General features: G+C 42.5%; 1 protein-coding gene across 2 annotated transcripts in view; it reads left to right on the plus strand.

Annotated features, from left to right (window-relative positions):
• LOC101156094 (whirlin) overlaps positions 1–21377 on the plus strand; it is a 42146-nt gene that overhangs the window by 4256 nt on the left and 16513 nt on the right. For both annotated transcript variants that reach the window (XM_011479825.4, XM_020706348.3), the window contains exons 2-3: positions 17344–17508; positions 19357–19482. In XM_011479825.4, the coding sequence (XP_011478127.1) occupies positions 17344–17508; positions 19357–19482 (291 nt within the window). The remainder of the gene's footprint in view (positions 1–17343; positions 17509–19356; positions 19483–21377) is intronic.

Below are 21377 nucleotides of genomic sequence, written 5' to 3' on the forward strand. Positions count from 1 at the left end.
CAGAGAAACACAGTCACTAATTAAAAACCAACTGATGGAGGGAGAATATGGTGGATTTAATGCAGAGGCTGATAGAGAAGAATAAGTGAGGAAAATACTGACCTTCAAAAACAGAAACAAAGCAGGAGTTGGTGCTCCCAGATCTAATTATTTATTAGAGTACTGAACGAAAATCTCCTTGTGAAAAAGATAAAACAAAAGCATCAAAGTTAAAGAACATCAGCAGCAAAAAGAGGAGAAGAAGCCTCCAGCTCGGTCTCATTGGAACTTTCTAGGAACTCCTCTGCACCTGCAAGAAAAAACGTTACATTTGACCATTCAGACACTAAACAGCTACACAGCAAACTACAATGGATTCCTGCCAAGCAAGAAGATCCCTGCAATAAACATGAATGTCTGTTCTGACCAAAAGCAGCTGACAGCTCCTTTCTCCACTTTAGATCGGATGGACACAGAGAGCATCTTTCGTTTGGATTTCCACGAACAAATCACGTTCAAATGACATAATTGATGCACAAATCACTATAAACAGCACAATAACCACACGGTTCATGTTCCATGTTAGTTTACGTGATCTTTGTGTGGATTATTCCTACTTCTGTGGTTTTACGTGGTTCATTCGAGGTTCATCTGTGAAAAATTTCAACAGTTTTTATCCGTGTAACATACAAAAAATGTACGAGGTGCGACACGGCCTTGATGTGCATGTGTCAGTCCATGTTGACGCTGGGACCAGGTTTTAGAAGTAATTTTGTGTTTGGAGAAGCAAAAAGGACATCATTATTTTAAATGACAAATGTTTCATTTCTCTTGATCATAGAAAAAGCACAAAACACCAACCAACAGTTAGATTTTGTAAAAATAAAAATAAACTCTTCTCTTTTTTGTGCCATGCAGAAAACAGCAGCTCATTATGTGCAGGAAGAGGCATTTTTCTGCTGTTTCTGCTCAAGTGAATGCAAAGCTTCCCATTTAGAAATACTGACATTTGGTGCTCTTTATGATGAAAGCAGGTGACAGCGGGACTTATCAGCATCTGCTGTGTGATGCTGGGAGTTATGGTGTCAGAAGGTTCATGAATGTCTTAGAAAACTGACGTTCAGCATCCATCCTAATCAAAACAGCTGCCATACACAGCTTACGGCTTTTACCTTATAGATCTCAATGTTATAAACTATTATTGTTTTTACATTAATCTACATTTCTATTTTCTTTTAGTATCGTTATTTTACTTGTTCTTTCTTCTCTTTTCTTAAGCCATCGTTTGTATCCTGGAAACCGACGGCAGCTAAAGGCAGTAATTCTGCAGACTCTTGGAAGACAGCAGCGAATAAAGATGTTGACTCTGCAGGATAGCGTCAAATGAGAAAAATTGATCCAGTGTGAACAAAAAGAAAAACAGTGCAAAGTTTTGAAATGACTAAAGAAAAAATCCTAGATCCATTATTCCTGTGGGATAAAAAAAGCAGTTTCAAATTCATTTGAGAGTTGAGTTCAGAAATGCTCAAAAGCAGAAACAAAAAATTCAAATTAACCTTTAATATCTGTTTGGTGTTATTTGAACAAACATAAATAAATAAACAAAAGGCCACACTTCATAACAGTGCAGGGAAAAGTAGCTGATAAAGGAATACATTTGATGCATAGAAAGACAAAAGGAAATCAAGACATGAAGATGAACTTTTCTTTTAGATGTTTCCTTATTCCCAAACCCCCCCCCACCCCCACCCCCACCCACACACACACACACACACTTTTAAAGACTTTGTTTCTGTGAACACAGAAAGCTGAGCTTTGGTTCACCCATGGCTGTCGTCCATAGGAAGACATGTTCAAACCCATCGTGTCCAAAGGTTTCCTGAAGGCCTGGAAGCATCAGCCGCCTGTCCCTTTGACCTATGTGTGGTTAAACGCTGGGACACCTGCTGCTCTGGTATTTCCAGCTTTCCCGTCCTCACAGAGTTTGGTGAAGTCCCTTCAGTCTGCATGGGACTCGCTGCAGCCCCCCAGTTCCAGCTCTTTGGTGGTTCCCTTTGATCCCGTCCCTCATTTGCAAACCTCTGACAGTCTCAGCTCCTCTCTGACTCTGACACATCCTCTTTGGTCCTTCAAACTAAAATGTTTAACATCAATGCGATGGTCTGTTTTCGTCCTCTATCTGGAAGCACAGACACATTTTGGATTTTAGAATTTCATCCACAGCGCCATGCAGACAGATGCACGCACTTCTCTCAAGGTCGTTTCTCACAGCCCTCGACAGACATCTGTGCACATCGACGAATGTAAGAAACACTTATAACTGACACATATCAGGCATGGATCACGAAAGACAGACATTTATACATGGAAAATCTGTTAAATGTACGTAGCGGCTGTGTGACACGACCTTTAGACAATCAACAAGAACGACTTCAGTAAAAACACACTTGTCACTACTTAAAGACAAAGTAAACAATCCTGAACTAACGGGAGCAGAGCAAACTCATTGTTTTATCCTTTTTTCCCCTCACAATTCAGTAGAAGAAAAAATCCATCAATAAAGAAAGCTGAACTTAATTCACAACTATAAATGTATAAAAAAAGTAGTATGGCACATGTACCAGTAAATAAACGTACATACAATTGTCATCATTTTTTTAAATCACTGTAATGGAGTGGTGCGAAGCGGCTGTGCTAAAGTGACCAGTCTGAGTCCTAAAGGAAATGAAAAGGTTTTATTTTCACCAGCCAACGTTTCCAATACTCATCTCCATTCACGCTCACCTTCTCTCCACTGTCCAAAAACCTGTACTTTTATAGCCTCACCTCGTTTTGTCCAAACCACCGCAGAAGGGGTGTTGGGGTTTTCACTCTTTCACCAAACAGCCAGAAGACAGAAAAACCCCCGTACCAACCAAAATGGTTCTATCTGATTGTTCAAAATGGCTGCCAAGCAGCTGAACAAACATTTGTCCAATCATGACCTGAGGAGAAAGTAGGTAAGCAGAACAGAAGTAAGACATCTTTTGGTCCTCAAAGAAAGACTCCACGTGTGTGGAATCATGTTGCATGTTCACTGTCCCACTGAAGAACTAGATTTTCACATTGGAAAATTTAGTGTGAAAACATGCGTCACAGTGCATTCTGGGATAGCTCATACTTTGATTTTGATTCAGAACAAGGTAGAGTGGACTTGGCGGATATTTGTGAGCCAATAGTAGTTTTTTTTAATCGATTTCACAGCTTCGTGAAACGCATTGATAAATGAGGTCCCTAAAACCAATCCTTCAACATTGAGGAAACGCGCAGCATTGGTGATTGCAGACCGGAGTCCAACACGTCACATCAAGATGAACTAAAGGGATGAGCGTGGTATGGAGCTGTCACAGGTTCAAGTCCGTGATACAGAATATGGTGTTTAGAGCACAGATAGGGAAAACAAAAACTCCTGACATATCTGCCTGTGGTTACCAAGTTTTACCGTTGTTTTCTATCCGCTAAACAGAGACGATCATTGAGACGTAAAATGTTAACAACTTACTTAATTTTAGGTTTATTTTATTTATTTCTGGGTTCAGAATCGAAGCTCTATTGTTTGTGGTTACTAACTGTTGTCTCTGGACCTTATGGTCCCTACCTGAGACTGTAAGGTCATGAGTTGACATCCATGGTGGCGTCAGACTAAATTGGACCCAATGCCTCCCTGCTTGACACATTAAACGGTTGGTTTGTTGGTGGGGGGAGGATGGGGGGTAGTTCCATCCATGAGCGGCTCTAAACATGCTACATGAGGTAATTCCCGAAATTGCCCCTAGGTGTGCATGTGATTGTGATTGACTCCAGCAACCCGTGACCCCAAAAGGGTTTCAGCGCATTCTGAAGATGTGTTGCATGCTTAGTGAGAGGGGGGGGGTTGGCGCTCAACTGCATCTGCCACTGTTCAGATGGTGGTGATGATCAGGCTGCCTGGCCTGTGATCCACACGGCTCTCCGCCTCGGCAGCACACAGAACATGCTAGCACGGCAGCGCCGCCGTGCACTTGCTGAAGGACTGCTGTCACGCCGTCAGGGGTCCTCTGGACGTCAGTGGGACTCCTCTGTTCCTGATGAATCCCTACAGCTTTCATGAGTGGGAAGGTGCTTCAGAAATGCTCCTGAAGATGTTTTATAAGAAGTAAGAAGTGGGGGAGGGGAATGGGGGAATTATGGTTTAAAATGGCGTGATGCATGTTTCTGTCATACCCACGTGTGATTATGTGACGATTCCTCTGTATGACGTTTGAACGGGACCAACCGTTACAGCAGAAGGTGGCGCGTTCTGCTTCATCCACTCAGACCAGAACCAACAGTTTACTTGTGCTGTCATGGAAAAATGTTGAGCTCTGTTTTCATGTTGGGACAAACTGAAGATAAAAATTCACATATTTTGAAAAATCACCAAGGTGACAGTAGGCCTGCACAATGTAGCGCAAATTTATCGTTATCGCGATATCAAGCTGTGCAGGATGCGTATCGCAAAAGACGGCTAAAATTTCAATAAATGGTTACCTTAAATGTGCAAAAAACAATATTATGGCAGCTTGAAGCATTTAACGAATCAAATAAATCTCTTAGTGCATTGACCAATCAGATGGACCCCTTCACGTTGTTGACCAATCAGATGGAGTCCTATTATGTTAGATGTTCGCTTTCTATGTAGACGAGGCTCATTTGGAGTAGAATTTTTAAACTGTTACAATGAAATGGTATTGATGTTTTTGGTTATTTGTTTATATACCGCAAATTATATTGTTATCACAATATTGATCACTAATAGTTTTCCTGACAGTTTACTTCTTGGCTCAATACTCAGTCAGCTGCATTATTACAGGAAGTGTGATTTTTGGCAGTGGCTGTGGAAGTGAATGTGTTCACCAGTATCAGATCATCTACCAGCCTGGATAATCACCATAATGTGTAAATAAAATCCCAATAAAAAGAAACACTAATAAAATGGGCTCTGCAGTTAAAAATCCAGAGTTCCTCCAGCGACTGAAAACAGCAGAGTCTTGGTTCTTTTGTCCAGTTTAGAAAAAAATACGAATAGACAGTTGAACAAGCAAAGAGTACTCGGCTGTAAGGGGATGGGTCGGACCACACCCCTCCACCAATTATACAGAGCCACTAGGTCGGAGCAAGGATCTCCAACCCGTCTGCTGGTGGCCCCGTCCCAGTGTGGCATTGTCCCGGGATCCTGGGGTGCTACTGCCGTCCTCATCTGCCCCACTTAGATCCTTTTACGCTCCAATAAGGAGAGATCTTGAAAGTGGGATTGAAAGATTGGATAGTGAAGTACAAACACTCAGAAGTCTTTGGTGGTTGGGTTCATCTTGCATTTTTGTGAAGACCTCAGACAAAATGAAGAGGCCCCAGACGCTGATGGCGGTGAAGGCCAGACCTCGCCGAATGGACCGGGGAAATGTCTGGAATGCAGAAAAACAAACTCCAGTGATTTTAAAAGCGGGAATTTGATTGTGATTGGCTTTGAGGAAAGTGACCACTTCAGCTATTGGTTTAGAGTGAAAACCAATTAACCCTTGTGCTATCTTGTGGGGTCCACATGACCCGGTCCTTCTGTTGACGTGTTCTCCCTACCATGACAAAGGTGGATAAAGGTGGAAAGATTTCATGTAATCCATGGACACCAGTGAAGATCACAAATCATTGAAGAAAAAAGGTTCAGAGCACTGTCTAGTGGGTCTAAATGACCCCACTCCCAATGGTAATGTTGGGAGTGGGGTCATCTGGACCCACAAGACAGCACAAGGGGTATGAGACGCATCAGTGATGAATCAGCAAACCAGCGTACCTGCAGATGAGGCATATCTTCCTTGTTGAAATTGTGCCTAAGCTTCACTTCTGTCCCAAACACACCTGTTGATCCTATGCAGGCCTCCATAGGGGGGCGATCGATTTTAAATGTGGCCTACATCTGTGCTGAAGGGTGGACCTGCTCACTGTGCCACGGTTACCCTGTTAGATCAGCTGTGAGTTCCATTTCTACAGTTTGATACGGCACACTCTTCTTCCTTCAGCACTCCAAACGCTCTGTGCTTCCTCCACTTCCTCCCACATTTCTGTCCATTCTTGGGGGAACTGAGACCCCTGCTGTTGGTTGAAGCCCAGAGGTGATCAGACCTGTTTGTGTGAATGCAACTCAAAGGCACGGATGAAAATTATGGAAGCGATTCTGAAGCATTATTAAAAATAAAAGTCAAAACCAGAAATTCTTTTTCATTTTCAAAATGAAGCTGCATTTTTGGACTCAAATTCAAATTAAAAAGTAATCCTTCAAAAGGCTTTTTCATTTTCTTCTTCAACGCTGCTTATTCTGTCACTTAATTTAAATGATAAAGAAAATGGTTTTTGACATTTCATTTTCAAAATGTTATCTGCCAAATGTGTAGCAAAATTCATTTAGAAATGTCTAATTTGACAATTAAAATGAATTAACAGAAATGCTTTTTAATTTTCAAAATGAAGCTGCATCAAATGACTCAAAATAAAAATGAAAAATCAATCCTTCAAAATGCTTTTTCATTTCCACTTAAAAACCGCTTATTCTGTGTCATTAAAACGAAAACGCAAAGAAGGGATTGCATTTTCATTTTAACATCCACCCTGCCAAAACTGTCGCATAATTCAATTCCACTTGGCATTTCCAGAGGGGGGGGGGGGGGGGGGGGATGACGTCAGTGTGTGAGTGTGTGTTGGTCCAACCAGCAGACGTTTAGCATAGTGAAATCTGCTGTAGCTGTTGATGGGGCTCCAGCTGTCCTCCAACAGCAAAATCAGCACCAAGCTGTAGGAAACTATCTTCTAAATGTGCGCAGAAATTACGGACAATTGCGTAAGATTTACGTAAAAATTGTGTATAAATGATGTCAAATGCACACAAACTGTGTGATTCCTAACCGACCAAAAATTGTGAACAACTCAAAACCGATTTTCCACCAAAAGACCAGATGGCCGAAACCCTCGACGGACATCTGCAGACATCGACGAACGCAAGAAACACTTATGAATGACGTAGATCATGCATGAATCACAAAAGAATGAAAATTCATATGTGGGAAACGTGCAAAATGTATGTAGTGGGTGTGTGACACAGGCTCAACTGATTAGAGGCGTGTCTTTTATCAACATGCATGGAATACTGGCAGAATAAAAGACTGGAGTCTCGGTCTGCCTATAACTTCACCACACCTTATGGAAGTCGGCAGGAATACGTATTTTTTACATTTTACCATTTAGCAGACACTTCAAGAAAGACAGAGCCAAGAGTAAAGAGCCGGAGTTCAGCTCATCTTTTTTATTTGAGAGCTGCAAACTGTAAGCCTAAGTATGGATACTGTAACTGTTCAGAAACCATAAGTGTGAGGACAGAAATGACCTTCACGTGTGTCAGGCAGTAACTTATGAAAATATAAGAAAACCTGCATATTCATTCATGATAGTGGAAACTTTTACAGTCACTGTGAAAAATACTATTCGATTTGCTGCTGCAGTCTTCCACTGTTGGAGGCCGAGGTGGTCTTTGAACTCAACACCACACTTTGCGTTTTGGAAAGCAAAGCAGCGGTGTGTGTGTGTGTGTGGGGGGGGGGGGGGGGGGGTGCTCATGGGAATCGGCTTCCTCTCTCAGCCAGTGCATAACGTTGTGCTGTATAAAACTGCAGGGGCTGGAAGGCGTGGCCTCAGCATGTACAGGTCCGCTGAAGCCCCTCTGAGTAAAGCAGGCTGAGTGCTGCCCAGCCTGAATGAATGAGTCTTCATAGGGGTTTTCCAGATTTCCTGTATTTTTTATTTTCTATTTAAGTTGAAGCCGACTGACTCCCGGCGTGGTTTTCAGCCGTGTGTGAAGTAAAATGAGGAAAAAGACCTCCAAGTCCTCTGCCAGAGAAAGGTTCAATGGCCTCACTGGCTCAGGACTGAGACACAATGGAAGGAAGTGAGCTAACTCTGAGTTCAGGGGTCAGGGTGGAGCATCATGAGGATGAACGCCTGAGGCGTCTGCAGTCATGCAGACACAAAAGCAGATCGCTGTGAAGAAGACAGCTGTGTCAGAAGGTCAACATGATCCTTCCTTCAGTTTCAAAAGTCTAAAAACCAGACTTCAGTTACAATTGAATCCATTCTAGCTATCCTGACACTTTTCAGTTTTTCTTTTATTAAAGTGAATGAAAACATCCACACTGTTTCATTATTTATCTTATTTATGTTTGCTTATTTTCTGTTGCTTTTCTTACATTTATGTGATATTCTCTTGTGTCCTAAAAGTGTCAGAAAGGCAAAAGGAAGTGAGTTTATGTAAAGAGAACAAGGTCCTTGTGTGAGGTAAACGTCAGGCCCCTTGGGTGTGGCTGCAGGGGGGTCTGGATGGGACGGTGTGTGTGTGTGTGTGTGTGTGGGGGGGGGGGGGGGGGTCTCTGATCCACAGTCTGTTACAGCTCAGGAAAAGCCGTGGGGACTCAGACATCCAAGCAGCATTTTTTTCCTTCTTGGTCACAGCTGGATTTGTTTGGAAAAAGCCTTTCACTGCTGCGTCAGCATCTGATTTGTCTTCAGACAGGCAGCCTGGTGTTACCTCAGTGTTTCATCTGGGAGAGGAACTGCTGTCTCAGAGCGTGTGCACGGTCTGCTGACCCACTTCCTGCTAAATGTTTAGAGACCATTGGTTTTTCCAGAGAGCCTCTTCCTGCTCAGACTTTTCTGGCAGCTCGCTCATGTTTGAAGGGTTACAGACTGAAGTTTTGGAACACGTCATCACACATGATTACAAAGCTTGTTCCAAATTATTCTGCAAATGCTGTTTTTCTGTGATTTTTCTGAATCTAATGACATGGAAATGACAGTCAGCATCATGTTTGAGTCACTAACCATCAGAGTTTGTATTGAACGTCATCAAACAAACCTCCTAAAGACAACAGTATTTCTTTCTAAACTAAAAACCTTCAAAGTTCCACATTATCACACATTTGAAAATGATCATTAGTCGATTTGCTGCATTAGGAGGTCATATTGACTGAAATCCAAATCTATTCCAATCAGAAACATTTTCATTCGTCACGTTCCATTTGAACATAGGACCTCTTATTTTGGAGCAGCTTCACAATTCTGGCTTCCAGTGAACTTCTGATGTTTGGAGACTTTCTGCTTGAATTTCTTTGAAGGACGTCAGAAAAGCCTGTTTGGATGTGAACTGCCCCCCACCCTCAGAGATATTTGGCTAGAGGATGGTCCAGAGGGAGGACGGGGGCCACACCATGAAGAGGATTTTGTTACAGAAAGCACGGTTCTTCTTTATGTACCATGGAAGAAAGTGGTCAGTCAGAAGCTCCTCCTACTTTCCAGAGGTCATTTCCACACCTTCAGGGGTTCTAAAGAAGCCAAGCAGCTCTCTTCCCTTGATTCCGGCCCAAACCATGACTCTGCCACCTCCTTGCTGACGTCTCAGGCTTGTTGGGACATGGTGGCCATCCAACAGGATCCTCCACCTTGATGCTGGTGGGACTCCAGAGACACCAGCAGCTTCCAATCTGCTTTGTGATGGTCTTTCAGCAGCAGCTGCTGTCTCAGTGGGATGGAGTTGAATTCTTCCTCTTTCTGCCTTCATCTGCACCAACCGTGTGTCTCTGAATCAGCCACAGATCTCCTAATAGTACGATGATCATGCTAAAGTTTTCCTGAATTATCCAAAGTTTCCAAGTATTTCAGGATTTCAGGATTTCAGCAGCAGAGATCCTTTTTCCTCCCTCACTGCTTGAAAATGTTGGTCTGCATAATAATGTGGAGCGTCCTTCTGTAGTAGTTTCTACTTTAATTTGATCTGAAATGGTTTATTTCAAGCAATCAAATAAGAATAATACACAACAATCATCAGTTATACATTCAAACAACGTATTAAACTTAAGATAATTAGACATAAAATAAATATTGCTTGAAAGGAGTGGAAGGAAATTAACTTATATAATCTCACCCCAGTAACCATTTTATCACATGATTTATCAATATCATTATCTGATCACTTTTATCAGACAGAATTAAGAATCCTTAGGTATCAATAAATCAAATGACAAAGATGAATTACTTAATTATTATGTAAAAATAGACATAACTATTTTAGAAATCAGCACAGCAGATGCAGATCAGTTATTTCAAATATATGCAGATTATGTTAGTTAGAAAAATCACGTATATGATTAAAAAATAAAATTACATCAGTAAAATAGACATAACCCTGTTTCAAAAAACTTCTTAGCATAAATTGATCAAGTATCAAAAGTTAAAAATATGTTTCATTAGGAAAAATCATGAATCAATTTTTGGAGCAAGTGAAGTGAAATAATTAGAAATCAATCATTTTAACCATCGTCAATAATTTAACTCACCTGGTAAACAAATGATCACAGGTGTCTGAGATTGATGCCAGTGATCCAGAGAACCCAGAGACACAACATCATCCATGAGTTACATTGAAAAGCAAAGAATCGTATCTTGTTGAAACTTAAATTCAATTTGCAGAACATTTTGGAACGCTCGTATATGTTGGCGTGTGCTGTTGTTCTCCGTTTTCTCACTCATCAAGTCATTCAAAGCTGCATCATCTCCAGCCACTCAGTGCTGATAATCGGGAGTTTCAGGCGTTTTTCACAGTTTGTCAGAGAGATCGTTGGACTGTAACCCCCCCAACCTCAGCCCCAGACAGGTAGCAGCGTGAACGGCACAAACAGGGCTTTCTTTGGTTTTTGCTGGTGGCATTGAGGGTTTCCTTGGGGAGGGGGGTTCTGGCGGGCGTTAATGCAGGAGGCGAGGAAGGCGGTTTTGTTTGGTCGGTGAAAAGAGAAGGAGGCTGCATGTGCAGAGAAAGGCCCGACACTGAGCGACCAGCTCTGACGTCTGCTCTGCCCCCGTCCTCAACATTACCTCTCCTCAAGCTTTAAAACATTTCCATCCACTTTTATAGAAACATTTGCGTCCCTCCCCCTCTTCATCCACCCACCCATCATGCCCTACACAAGACCTGCTGAGAGCTCCTCTTCCACCCACTCCAACCAGCGCAGGCACTGCAGGGAAGCATATATAGCCCAAATCACACTGGAGTGTCCCTTGCCTCTGCCCGTTACGCCTCTCAAGATCCGGATGGCTCTGAGGCTGTGGAAGCGTTGAGCCGGGAATAGAAAACAACCACTTCTGCCTCTAATTCACTGCAAAAAAAAGCAGGTCAGAAGAAGCTGAATGGACTGGCCTGCGGAGTCGTCCTTTGTCCTGCAGCTTTCCTTTCTTCTCCTCCGTGATTCCTTAGTGAAGCTCAACTTCCAGATTAGCGTTGCACTTTTTGGGTCATTCTTTTCTTCCAGGTCCAGTGCTGTGATGCATGGATGAGTTAGAATGCATCATGTTTATGTCCACGTGTCTTCAGTTTGCAGTCCTCTTCCTGTGTTTTTGTGTGAGTTCTCAACTCTCACTGTAGAATTTACTGCTTTTATTCACAAAAAAACATTTTCATCTGAATAAAATCAGAGACTAAAACCTTTTGATTAAAGTCCCGTACGAAGGTCCGCTTCAAATTTCTAGAAGGAAAAACAAAAACAAGAAAAAATCTAAAATATGTTTTATATTTTCTTTTATATTCTGCCGCTGACTCTTTACACATCCCTTTAGTGAAATACAAAAATGTAAATTTTGTGAGGGTTGTGCTGTTTGGTGTTTTTTTGTCCCAGCTTCTCCTAAATTCACTGGATAATTATCCTCAGTTGTTTTCAGTTCAGGGTATAAGAGTCTGGCTTTTAGTGCATTTTTGTTCTGTGATGTGTTTATCAGTCTTTTAGCTTCTCCTTTTTCTGGGGTTTTGTCATGTTTTGAGTTTAAGCCTTAAAGTCCTGGTTCCTGTCATCCAGCCTCTCCTTTTGGCTCTTATACCACTGATTCTTCACCATTTAGAATTGTTTTTTTGTTGCTAACACTTTAAAGAGCCACTCAGATGATATGCTGTTTTTAACACGTTCTTGTGGATTTTTTCTGATGGTGGAGGACATTTATGAGGAAAATGAGATCAAAATTGCTTCTCGGAGTATTTCCTTCATCTAATAACCCCGTTTTTCCTTTCTGGGTCACGAGGCTGCTGGAGCCTATCCAGGCCACTCCTGGACAGGTCGCCAATCTGTCACAGTTTCTGAGTATTTGTTTATTCAAATTGTTAATCAGGAGCAGACAAACAAATGCTGTTTGCAAAAGCTTGTATTTGTTAGGTAGAAGCTACAATGGGCGGGGCCACAAGCTCCAGACCCCGCCCCACTCTGGTCATCCGCCTGCAGACAAATGGACCCGTGTTAGAAAGCGACTCAGGTTTTTGGATTTTGGCTAAAAACAGCATCATCATCATTAAAAAATGACTGGGAACGCTTTGAAAACAGATCAGACGCTGAACAGAGTGGAACTTTGACGACTTTAACACAAAGATTTTATTTCTTCAGGGATAAAAACAGTCCATTTATGAATATTCTTTTCTTTATAAATCCTTTTTTCATCAGAAAAAACACAGCGGTACAAAAATACCATGAGGATTAAACTTATTTTTATGTCTGCGCCATATATTACCTCCTGAAATATTAATATGGGAACCACTAAAATCACTTCATCAGTGTCTGTTCAGAATCCACAGTGCTGTGATTTGATGAAATGGATTATTTGGCAAGACCTTGATTTCCCTTTGGCCCCATTTGTCCATTAATCTTTGAATGCACTGTAAAGCAGAGGAACCGTGCATGTGCATGCTCTCAGGGAGCGCTGCATGAGTGTAATAAATAAAACACACCCTAAGTGCTTTACAGGAGTGGCCAAAATGCAGAAGAGTCCCAGAATGGCTGGAGAACACATTTCCGTCTCTGCAGACGACTGAGGCTTTACATGTTCATGGAACCAAAGCAGCAGCTCACATCCGTGGAGTTCGGTGACAGAAAACGGGTCACAGCAGCAAATGATCTTCACATTTGAACTTCTTAGTGGATTTTTTAATTTTATAAGTGAGGAAAAGTTCTATGGACTTAAAATCAGAAACAATTCTTTTAGAAGCAGGCCTGCGAAAATGGAGCTGTAGTCCTTGACAGACTGTCAAGCTGTACTTGACTGAGAATCATTTTTCAGAGAAGCTATTTGCTCTGTGAAGCGTGACTTCCTCCTCCAGCCACACATCGTCTGAATGGACCTTAAAGTATCTGCTGCTTAAACCCATCACTTTTATTTATCTGCTCTTTTTATCGTCAGCTGGAGCTTCTATTTGCAGTACAATGCAATTTTAAAGGGTTAAAGCTTTTACAAAACTCTAAACACAGATTCTTTGAGGTATTTAGGGTAAAACAGTGAATAAAACTGCAGTGCAGCAATGTCTAAGTAGTAGGGCGGCACAATAAATCACAAATTTATCGTTATTGCAACATCAAGCTTTGCTATAAGAATATCGGAAAAGACAAAAAAATTGCAATAAATAGTTACCTCAAATGTGCTCAAATAATCTTATGGCAGCTCTAAGTATTTATTGAATCAAATCCATCCCTTTAGGCATTTGACCAATCAGATGGAGCGCTGTGCATCATTGACCAATAGGATGGAGCTCTTTTATTTGAGATGTTCTCCTCCTATGTAGACCAGGGTCATTTGGAGAACGACTTTTAAACTGTTGCAGTGAAATAGAAATGGTGTTTTTGGTTGTTTTGCTCTTCGTTCATTTACCGCAAGTTATATTGTCATCGCAAAATTGATCACTCATATCGCAAATCACAAGTTTTTCCCATGTCGTGCAGCCCTGAGAAGTAGCAAACTATTTTTGACTTCAAGGGTCTGAAAAGCTGCCTGAACTCCACATTCTTTATTCATTCAATCCTTCTATGAAATCGTGAACTTTTTTGACTTTAAATAATATTATAGAAATGACACAGCGTTGATCTAAAACTAATATTCCTCCAAGGCTCTGATTTTTTAAGGAAACGTTTAAACTTTTTTTCAGTCTTTTCTATGGAAACATGCATCAGCAGTTTTGAAGTTCATTTGTTTTCAGGTTTCTTGGTTTAGGTCACTAAATCAAAGGGAAGGGAAGTGTTATGGACTCATAAGTTGCCTAATTCGGCCTCAGAGGGCAGAATTTCAGACTGTCAGCCCCTCTCCCTCTTGGCTCAGCGAGAAAACGGGCCGACCTGCTGTGGTTTGTCTTTCTGTTCACATCAACGCCTCCGGCTCCTGATGGAGCAATAATCTGGACTTCCAGATTATTGGTGACCTGCCGTTTACCCGGACGTTATGAATGTCCTGCAGAAGCAACTAAACTGCTGCACAATCCTACAGCGCTGTGATTGTTGGACATCGTTGTTAATCCTGCTCAGTTCTGCCGTTGACGCTGATAATCACTTTTATTTGTGTAATTATCACGTCTTCCTGCTGTCAGGGATGTAAGAGGCTCAGTCACAGACTTAATCTGCAGCTTTTTAGTCCAACGTTGTCTGGAGCTCATCTCTCCTTCAAATTAATCTCTCTGCCCACTTGAGGTGTAAAGACGACTAATGAGGAACATTTGAGCTTATCTGTCACTTTCAGAGGACACGCCCACTGCTCAAAGAGAGCCTTCATCACTATGATGCTCATGCACTCCATCAGAAAACAGAGGACAACCAGAGCTGGACAACCAGAGCTGGACAACCAGAGCTGGACAACCAGAGCTGGACAACCAGAGCTGGACAACCAGAGCTGGACAACCAGAGCTGGACAACCAGAGCTGGACAACCAGAGCTGGACAACCAGAGCTGGACAACCAGAGCTGACCTGTACCATCAGCTTAGGTTCTGTTGATGGAAAATCTAAATCTGACATTTTATTATTTAAAAATAGCTGTAATAGAAAGAAAAACTATACAGCTGCTCAAAGCGGGATCAGCTGTGACATCTTCCCCAAAATGTTAGTTCAGCCCAGTGGATGTGACCAGCAAACAAGACTCTGTGTGCAGCTGATTTAGAAAACAGCAGCTCTGCTGATTAAGCCTCTTGACCTTTACGTTTCTACATCACAGGTGTTCACCGATGCATCTCATAGGGGAAGAAGAAACTGCAGACTTTTCTGTTCATTTTATTCATGTTTTATGTTTTTATTTACTATTATGAATGTGTTTAATGTGTTTATTATAGTTCCAATCACAAACCATATGCTGAACTTCAAAAAACAAAAAGCTTTAAAAAAGAAAAGAAAAGTGCCGTGATGATCAAAAATCCCACACCGTCACAGCTCTACCCACCCAGTTCCACCAGCAACTTCCATCCGTCCACCCTCAGACGCTGCTGAATCCCTCTGGGGGTTATGGGGTTTCTGGAGCACTGCCAGCTACCGTTGGACAAAGGCAGCGTTCACCCTGAGAGAGACGTCAGTCGGTCACAAGGCCACACAACCACACCTATGGGGTCGATTTGGATTAACCAATGAACCAAAGAAGCATCTTTTTGGACTGTGGGAGGAAGTAGGAGAAAACCCACTCATGCATGAGGAGAACATGCAAACGGAAAGATCCCAGCTGGGCCTGCTTGCCTTGAGGTGAGGGTGCTAACCGCTACACCACTGTGCAGGCAGCAAACCAGACGCATCTGAAATCATGAGCATTACCATCTCATACAGAGTCTGTAGGAATTTTCCAGAGTAAAAGCCACCCGAGAGCATCTTTAGCAGGGGAGACCCGGCAAAGAGGCAGCAGCAAATGGAAGCAGTTAAAAGACCGGCTCGGTGGGAGATTACATCCAATGAAGAAAAACATTTAAAAACTTTACATTTGTCTTCAGAATGGCTTGGATTTAAAAGCACAAAATTAAAAGAGCTGATTTCATTTTGTGCCATCCATAAAATATTCAGAGTTAAGTGCAATGTGCAGAGAAGCTGTGGTGCCTCATTTAGCATAGTTTAACAGACCAGAGAGTGATGATCTTTTCAATGAAAAGTATAAGAATCAGCAATTCTTTGTACTATTAGGGGACAAATGTAGTCTGGCGTCAGTCCCAGGACTGTTTTTACCCCCCCACCCCAAATAAACGATCCTTCTGTTTGCCAGATCAGATGAACCCACCCATGAGAGGAGAACAGCCAACGGTGAGGGTTGACTCCTAGTAAAAAAAGACAGTGATGTGCTGCATTAGGAAATAACACCGGTGTGAAATCAAATCTCTGCATTGCTCTCAGGAACATCTCCACTGACTGGACTTCTCCAAACACAACGTACATGACTGACGCAAAGAGGAAAACACGGATGACAAACCCGGCAAAGTAATCCTCAGAGAACATATCTGTGGGCCACATCAATTTACATTTCCACCTGGGGTTCTAAATGTGGACACAAGTCACCTTTGGATGACCCATTCAATCAAGAAAGGGCTTGAATCTTGTCCTTTAGGCTTTTTTGTCATCGGTTCTTGTTATGGCTTTTCGTTTGTCAATTTTCTCCTCTTGAATGCTTACAAATGACAAAAGCAGGAGCAGAATCTGCCTTCAGTTACGGTAAAAAAGGGCAGAGACAGGCTATGTGCCGGTGAAACTGCATAAGAAACGGTCATAGAAAGAGAAACGTTGGGCTTTTGGTTGGTGTCTCTACAGCAGGCACCGTTGAGGCGGCACTCGGTTTCTGTGAAGGGATCTTCGGGCATCATTTGAACGGACTTAACTCAGATGTTTTGGTTCTTTTTTCACAGGTTTAAGTGTACATGACAGCTTCACATACTCTCTGTCCTCACAAGGCTGCCCCATATTTGAGTCACATATCTGCCTTTTTTTGTGGTCATTTTGGCTGCGGGTCATTTTGAGACAAAACTCATCTGAGCAAAGTGGTAGAGGCAGAAATAAAGGAGGCAGCAGTGATTTTGTCTGCTTAACTTTAATCTCCTCAGCCTTAATCAGTGTCCTCATGTGAAGCGCCAAAGCAGCAATCGGTCACCTTGGATTCATAAAATGTTTGCCCATCTTCACATAAATACCTTTCATTTCCATGATGTTCGGCCCTCTGTGTAAATTATAAGCAATAAATTCAGTTTCACTTTACTTAATGCCTCACCTTCCTCCGAGGGAAACGTCAAAGGTGCTGCTGCCAAAAGAACGTCACAATGCCCAGATAAGGGCTGCTCAGGACATCATGCATCAGAGCCAGCAGTTCATCGGTTTTCCTGGAAAGGCTGTAGTGTTGCGTTTCTAAAGACTTCGGTTTAATTCTTAAAGAGGATTTTAAGCAAAACCTTTTTCTGTGCTCATCCTCTGTGGATGCTGTGGTGGTTACAAAATAACTCACAGCCTCATCCTATGATGCAGGTGCTGAAGGGATGCAGGACACTGACCATGTCTGTGTGCTCTATGGGTCGCATTCCTGGAAACCACATCACCAACCATGTGTACAGCTGGGTGGACCCTCAAGGTCGAGGAGTCTCCCCGCCACCCGACAGCCAGGACGCCGACCAGAGAGGGCCAGAGAGGATGGTAAGAGCTGTGGCCAGATGAGAGCGTTGGGCTGACGGGTCATAAAGACACTAAATGCAGCATCAGTCAGACTCGGTTCAAGTTAGGATCTCTGAGGATCTTAAACTCAGAGTTTGAAGATGCTGAGAGCTTCACCTGTCTGTTCTGCCTGTTTCTGCTTAAACATTTAGTTCAACTTTAAAGGCCGTGTCACACAGCCGCTAAATACAATTGGGGCATTGTCCACTTATGAAATTTCGGTCTTTCGTGATAATTCATGAGTGTTTCTTGTAGGCCTGCGCAATATACCGCAAATTTATCGTTATCGCGACATCAAGCTGTGCAATATACATACCGCAAAAGACGGCGAAAATCGCAATAAATGGTTACCTTGACTCTTGTTCTATCCTAGGCACTTTAACGTTGGGAGTGGGGTCACCTAGACCCACTAGACAGTGCTCTGAACCTTTTTTCTTCAATGATTTGTGATCTTCACTGGTGTCCATGGATTACATGAAATCTTTCCACCTTTATCCACCTTTGTCATGGTAGGGAGAACACGTCAATGGAAGGTGGGGTCATCTAATATAGCACACGGGTTAAATGTGCTAAAACAATCTCATGGCAGCTTGAAATATTGAATAAATGAAATAAATCCCTTTATGCATTTAACCAATCGGAAGGACCCGTTTACGTTGTTGATCAATCAAATGAGCCCTTTTATGTTTGATGTTTGCCTCCTACGTCGACGAGGGTCATTTGGAGTATAATTTTTATACTGTTGCATTGAAATGGACATTATGTTTTTGGTTGGTTTGAAATTTGTTTATATACCGCAAATTATATAGTTATTGCAATATTAATCACCAATATCGCATATCGCGAGTTTTCCTCATATCGTGCAGCCCTAGTTTCTTGCGTTCATGCGTCCGGCGTCACGCAGAAAGCGGGTCGCTGGAGGGGACCGGGTATGGTGGGCTGCCTCGGTTGGCACCTAACACCGGACTAAATACTGGCTTGGACCACGGGTCCACGTCAACGACTGGATGATGAAGACCCGCAGTAGGAGCTGACCATGGTGCTGACGCGATGTCATCTCTGCTCAGTGCTGTGAAAGTGAAGAAATTCAACGAAGCTGAGGTTTAGGTCTTCTTTGCATGGTTTATGCCTACATCGTCTGTGGTTTTAACGTGGTTCATCCGTGATACATCTGTGAAAATGTCATGTAAAGTCCACAACTTTTCTTACAGTTTTGTACATTGCAGCAGTGTGACACGGCCTTTAGATCTATATCAGAAAAACGAACACCTTATTTTTGTTAACCACCACAAATATTTTATGTTTAAAATAGATACAGTGAACTAAGATAGTACGACAAAACTGTTGAAGTCTGAAAGCTGCTCAGCAATCATTAATGAAGCTGAGGCAAGCATAGGAGGGGAGTGAAGGAGAGGACTCAGGACTTTCAAAACCTGAACAGACATCCATCAATTTGGATTCCGGGTAGAACGACTGACCTGGAAACTGCTCTCAAAAACCGCCGTTTCAGGGAGAAACGTTACAGAGACAAGAAAACTCTTCACAGAAAAAGGAAGAGGTGATTTGTCAACACAGATGAAGATATGTCACATGTGCCATCATACTTGCTTCAGTAGCTATTTCTTTCCAGAAATAAGTTATATTTAGGAATAACTCATTTCAGGACACAAACAGATTACATTTACAACGGGGCAAAACAGTTTTAGTCAGTGACAGATTCTGCAAGTTGTTCCTCTTATAAAGCTGAGTTTGAACAACTATCATAGAGATAAAGATACATGTCAGTATTTACTCTAAACTCTAACTACTACTCTAACCCTTTTTTCCCAGGTCTCCCTTAATATGGAGGACGGTTTGTCTCTGGGTCTGATGATCAGAGGTGGAGCTGAGTATGGACTTGGGATCTACATCACTGGGGTGGATCCTGGATCTGCTGCTGATGTTGGGGCACTGAAGGTACCTGATGTGAACAAGGACCTTTGACATGAACCCATATGCCTTGTTTCCATCGAGCGTTCAGGTCCAGTCCAGTATTTTCACCGCGTCCATTATAAAATGGACCCATTAAGCCGAACCAAATCTCACACAACGTTGGTTGTTGGTCTATAGAAAAATTGGATTGTACAGGTTAGGGCGGATCTACTGTTGAAACCCGTTGATTGGCAGAAGGTTTTTGTGACAAAAGAAAGCTCCAAGGAAGCAGCTGTATTCGTCTTCGCCGCCTGCAATCTTAAGCAACATAAAATGCTTTGTATCTCAGAAGAACCAAAAGCCAAGGAGGAAAGAAGAAAGAAGAAGGAAAGTTGGAACAGTCAAAACATTTTTAAAAGAAGTTTTTATTTTTGGATAAGCTGATCGTGGGTGTATGTCATTTCACAGCTAATGAGGTGGGTTGTCATGGTGACACATGGTGTTGGGGACAGGTGTGCCTCTTCAGTCAGATTGGTAGGAACGTAAAATTGTAATTTTTTCTAACCCAATGTAGCTACACTTTAGTCAGAATTGCAAATGTACATTTTGACCTCTAACATTTTTTTCCATATTTTTGTAAAAACACAAAGTATTAGAAGCACAAAATAGCATAAAAAGCCTTTTCTTCATCAGTCAGACTATTTAAAAATACGTGGCTTCAAACATCTCCATTGAATTGACTTGATCTACGTGACATCAGACTAGTTTAGAGGTTAGTCAGTTATATTTAAGACGTGCAGGTGGGTGGAATGGAAACGCTCTGACATCAACAGAGATGTTCGTCACCAAAATCTTTTCCATGAGAGTTTTTAGCTGTGCAGCAACATGACAGTGAGCTTCCTTGTGTTTTTATTTATAATGTGGGCTTGTGGGTAGCTCAGTTTGGAGGTCATCCGCACCAACAAACCACTGTTTGCAACACCTGATGTCATTCTGGAGCTCCAGGCCTCACAAGTCGTGGGAGGAAATGTGAACAGCATTAAGCAAAATAGAACAAATTCATCTGCCAAAGCAAAGCTTTATTGTTCACTGTGTTTCTACAGTTGGAGGCTTGTTGGTCGGACTAAAAATCATTTGTCTACCGAGCTTCCGTTGGGACATCTGAGAAAGGGGCTGACCCTGAACACAACCATGAAACGTGTAAGAAGCCGTCTGCCTGACGTCGGGCCTCACATTGTCTGCGAGGTCCTTTCGGCTTCATATGAACACAGAAACGATGGACAGAGTGGAAAACTGAACAGAAATGTGGGAAGCTTTGTATTTGTGAGACCATGCATGTGGGAGTCTGCTCCATGAGTCACATCTCTCCTTCCATTGATCCTCGATTGGGGCTCTGAAGTTCCAAAGCTGTGATTCTGCACAGTATGGAGAACCAGAATGTTAGAGCTAAATCCCCTTCATGGTCCTTGGCCCTCAAAACCAAACGGGGTCATGCTGATCCGTCCTGCAGCACACAGCGAGGGGGCTTAAATTTACAGTGTCACATAAAACTTTAGTGGTGGTGTGTGTGTGGGGGGGTTACTGTCTGCATATAAACCGTCATTGCTGTTGTGCACTGCAGAGGCTGATGCACCTGCCAGGATTCCTGCTTCCCATTCTCTGTCAGGTAGCCCACCCTGTTAGTGACTCCACTGCCTGTCTCGGCCTCAGCAGGGAGCTGACGTTGCTGTTATGACAGCCTGCAGGAATGCAGTGAAGGCGCGGGAAAGTGTCTGCTGGCTGCTCTCAGGTCAACTTCTGCCTCAGCAAGCAGGCCACTCTTCCTCTGTGCTATTTTTCATCCTGCCAGAGGCAAGAGCAACAGAAGCCAGCCATTCCTACCTGTGAACAATGCAGTTCTTTATCACTGCACTTTGTTCCAGTCAGAGATAAAAATACAA

This window comes from Oryzias latipes, chromosome 9 (genome assembly GCF_053564925.1).
Source record: "Oryzias latipes strain Hd-rR chromosome 9, Olatipes_Hd-rR_3.1".
Lineage (NCBI taxonomy): Eukaryota > Metazoa > Chordata > Actinopteri > Beloniformes > Adrianichthyidae > Oryzias > Oryzias latipes.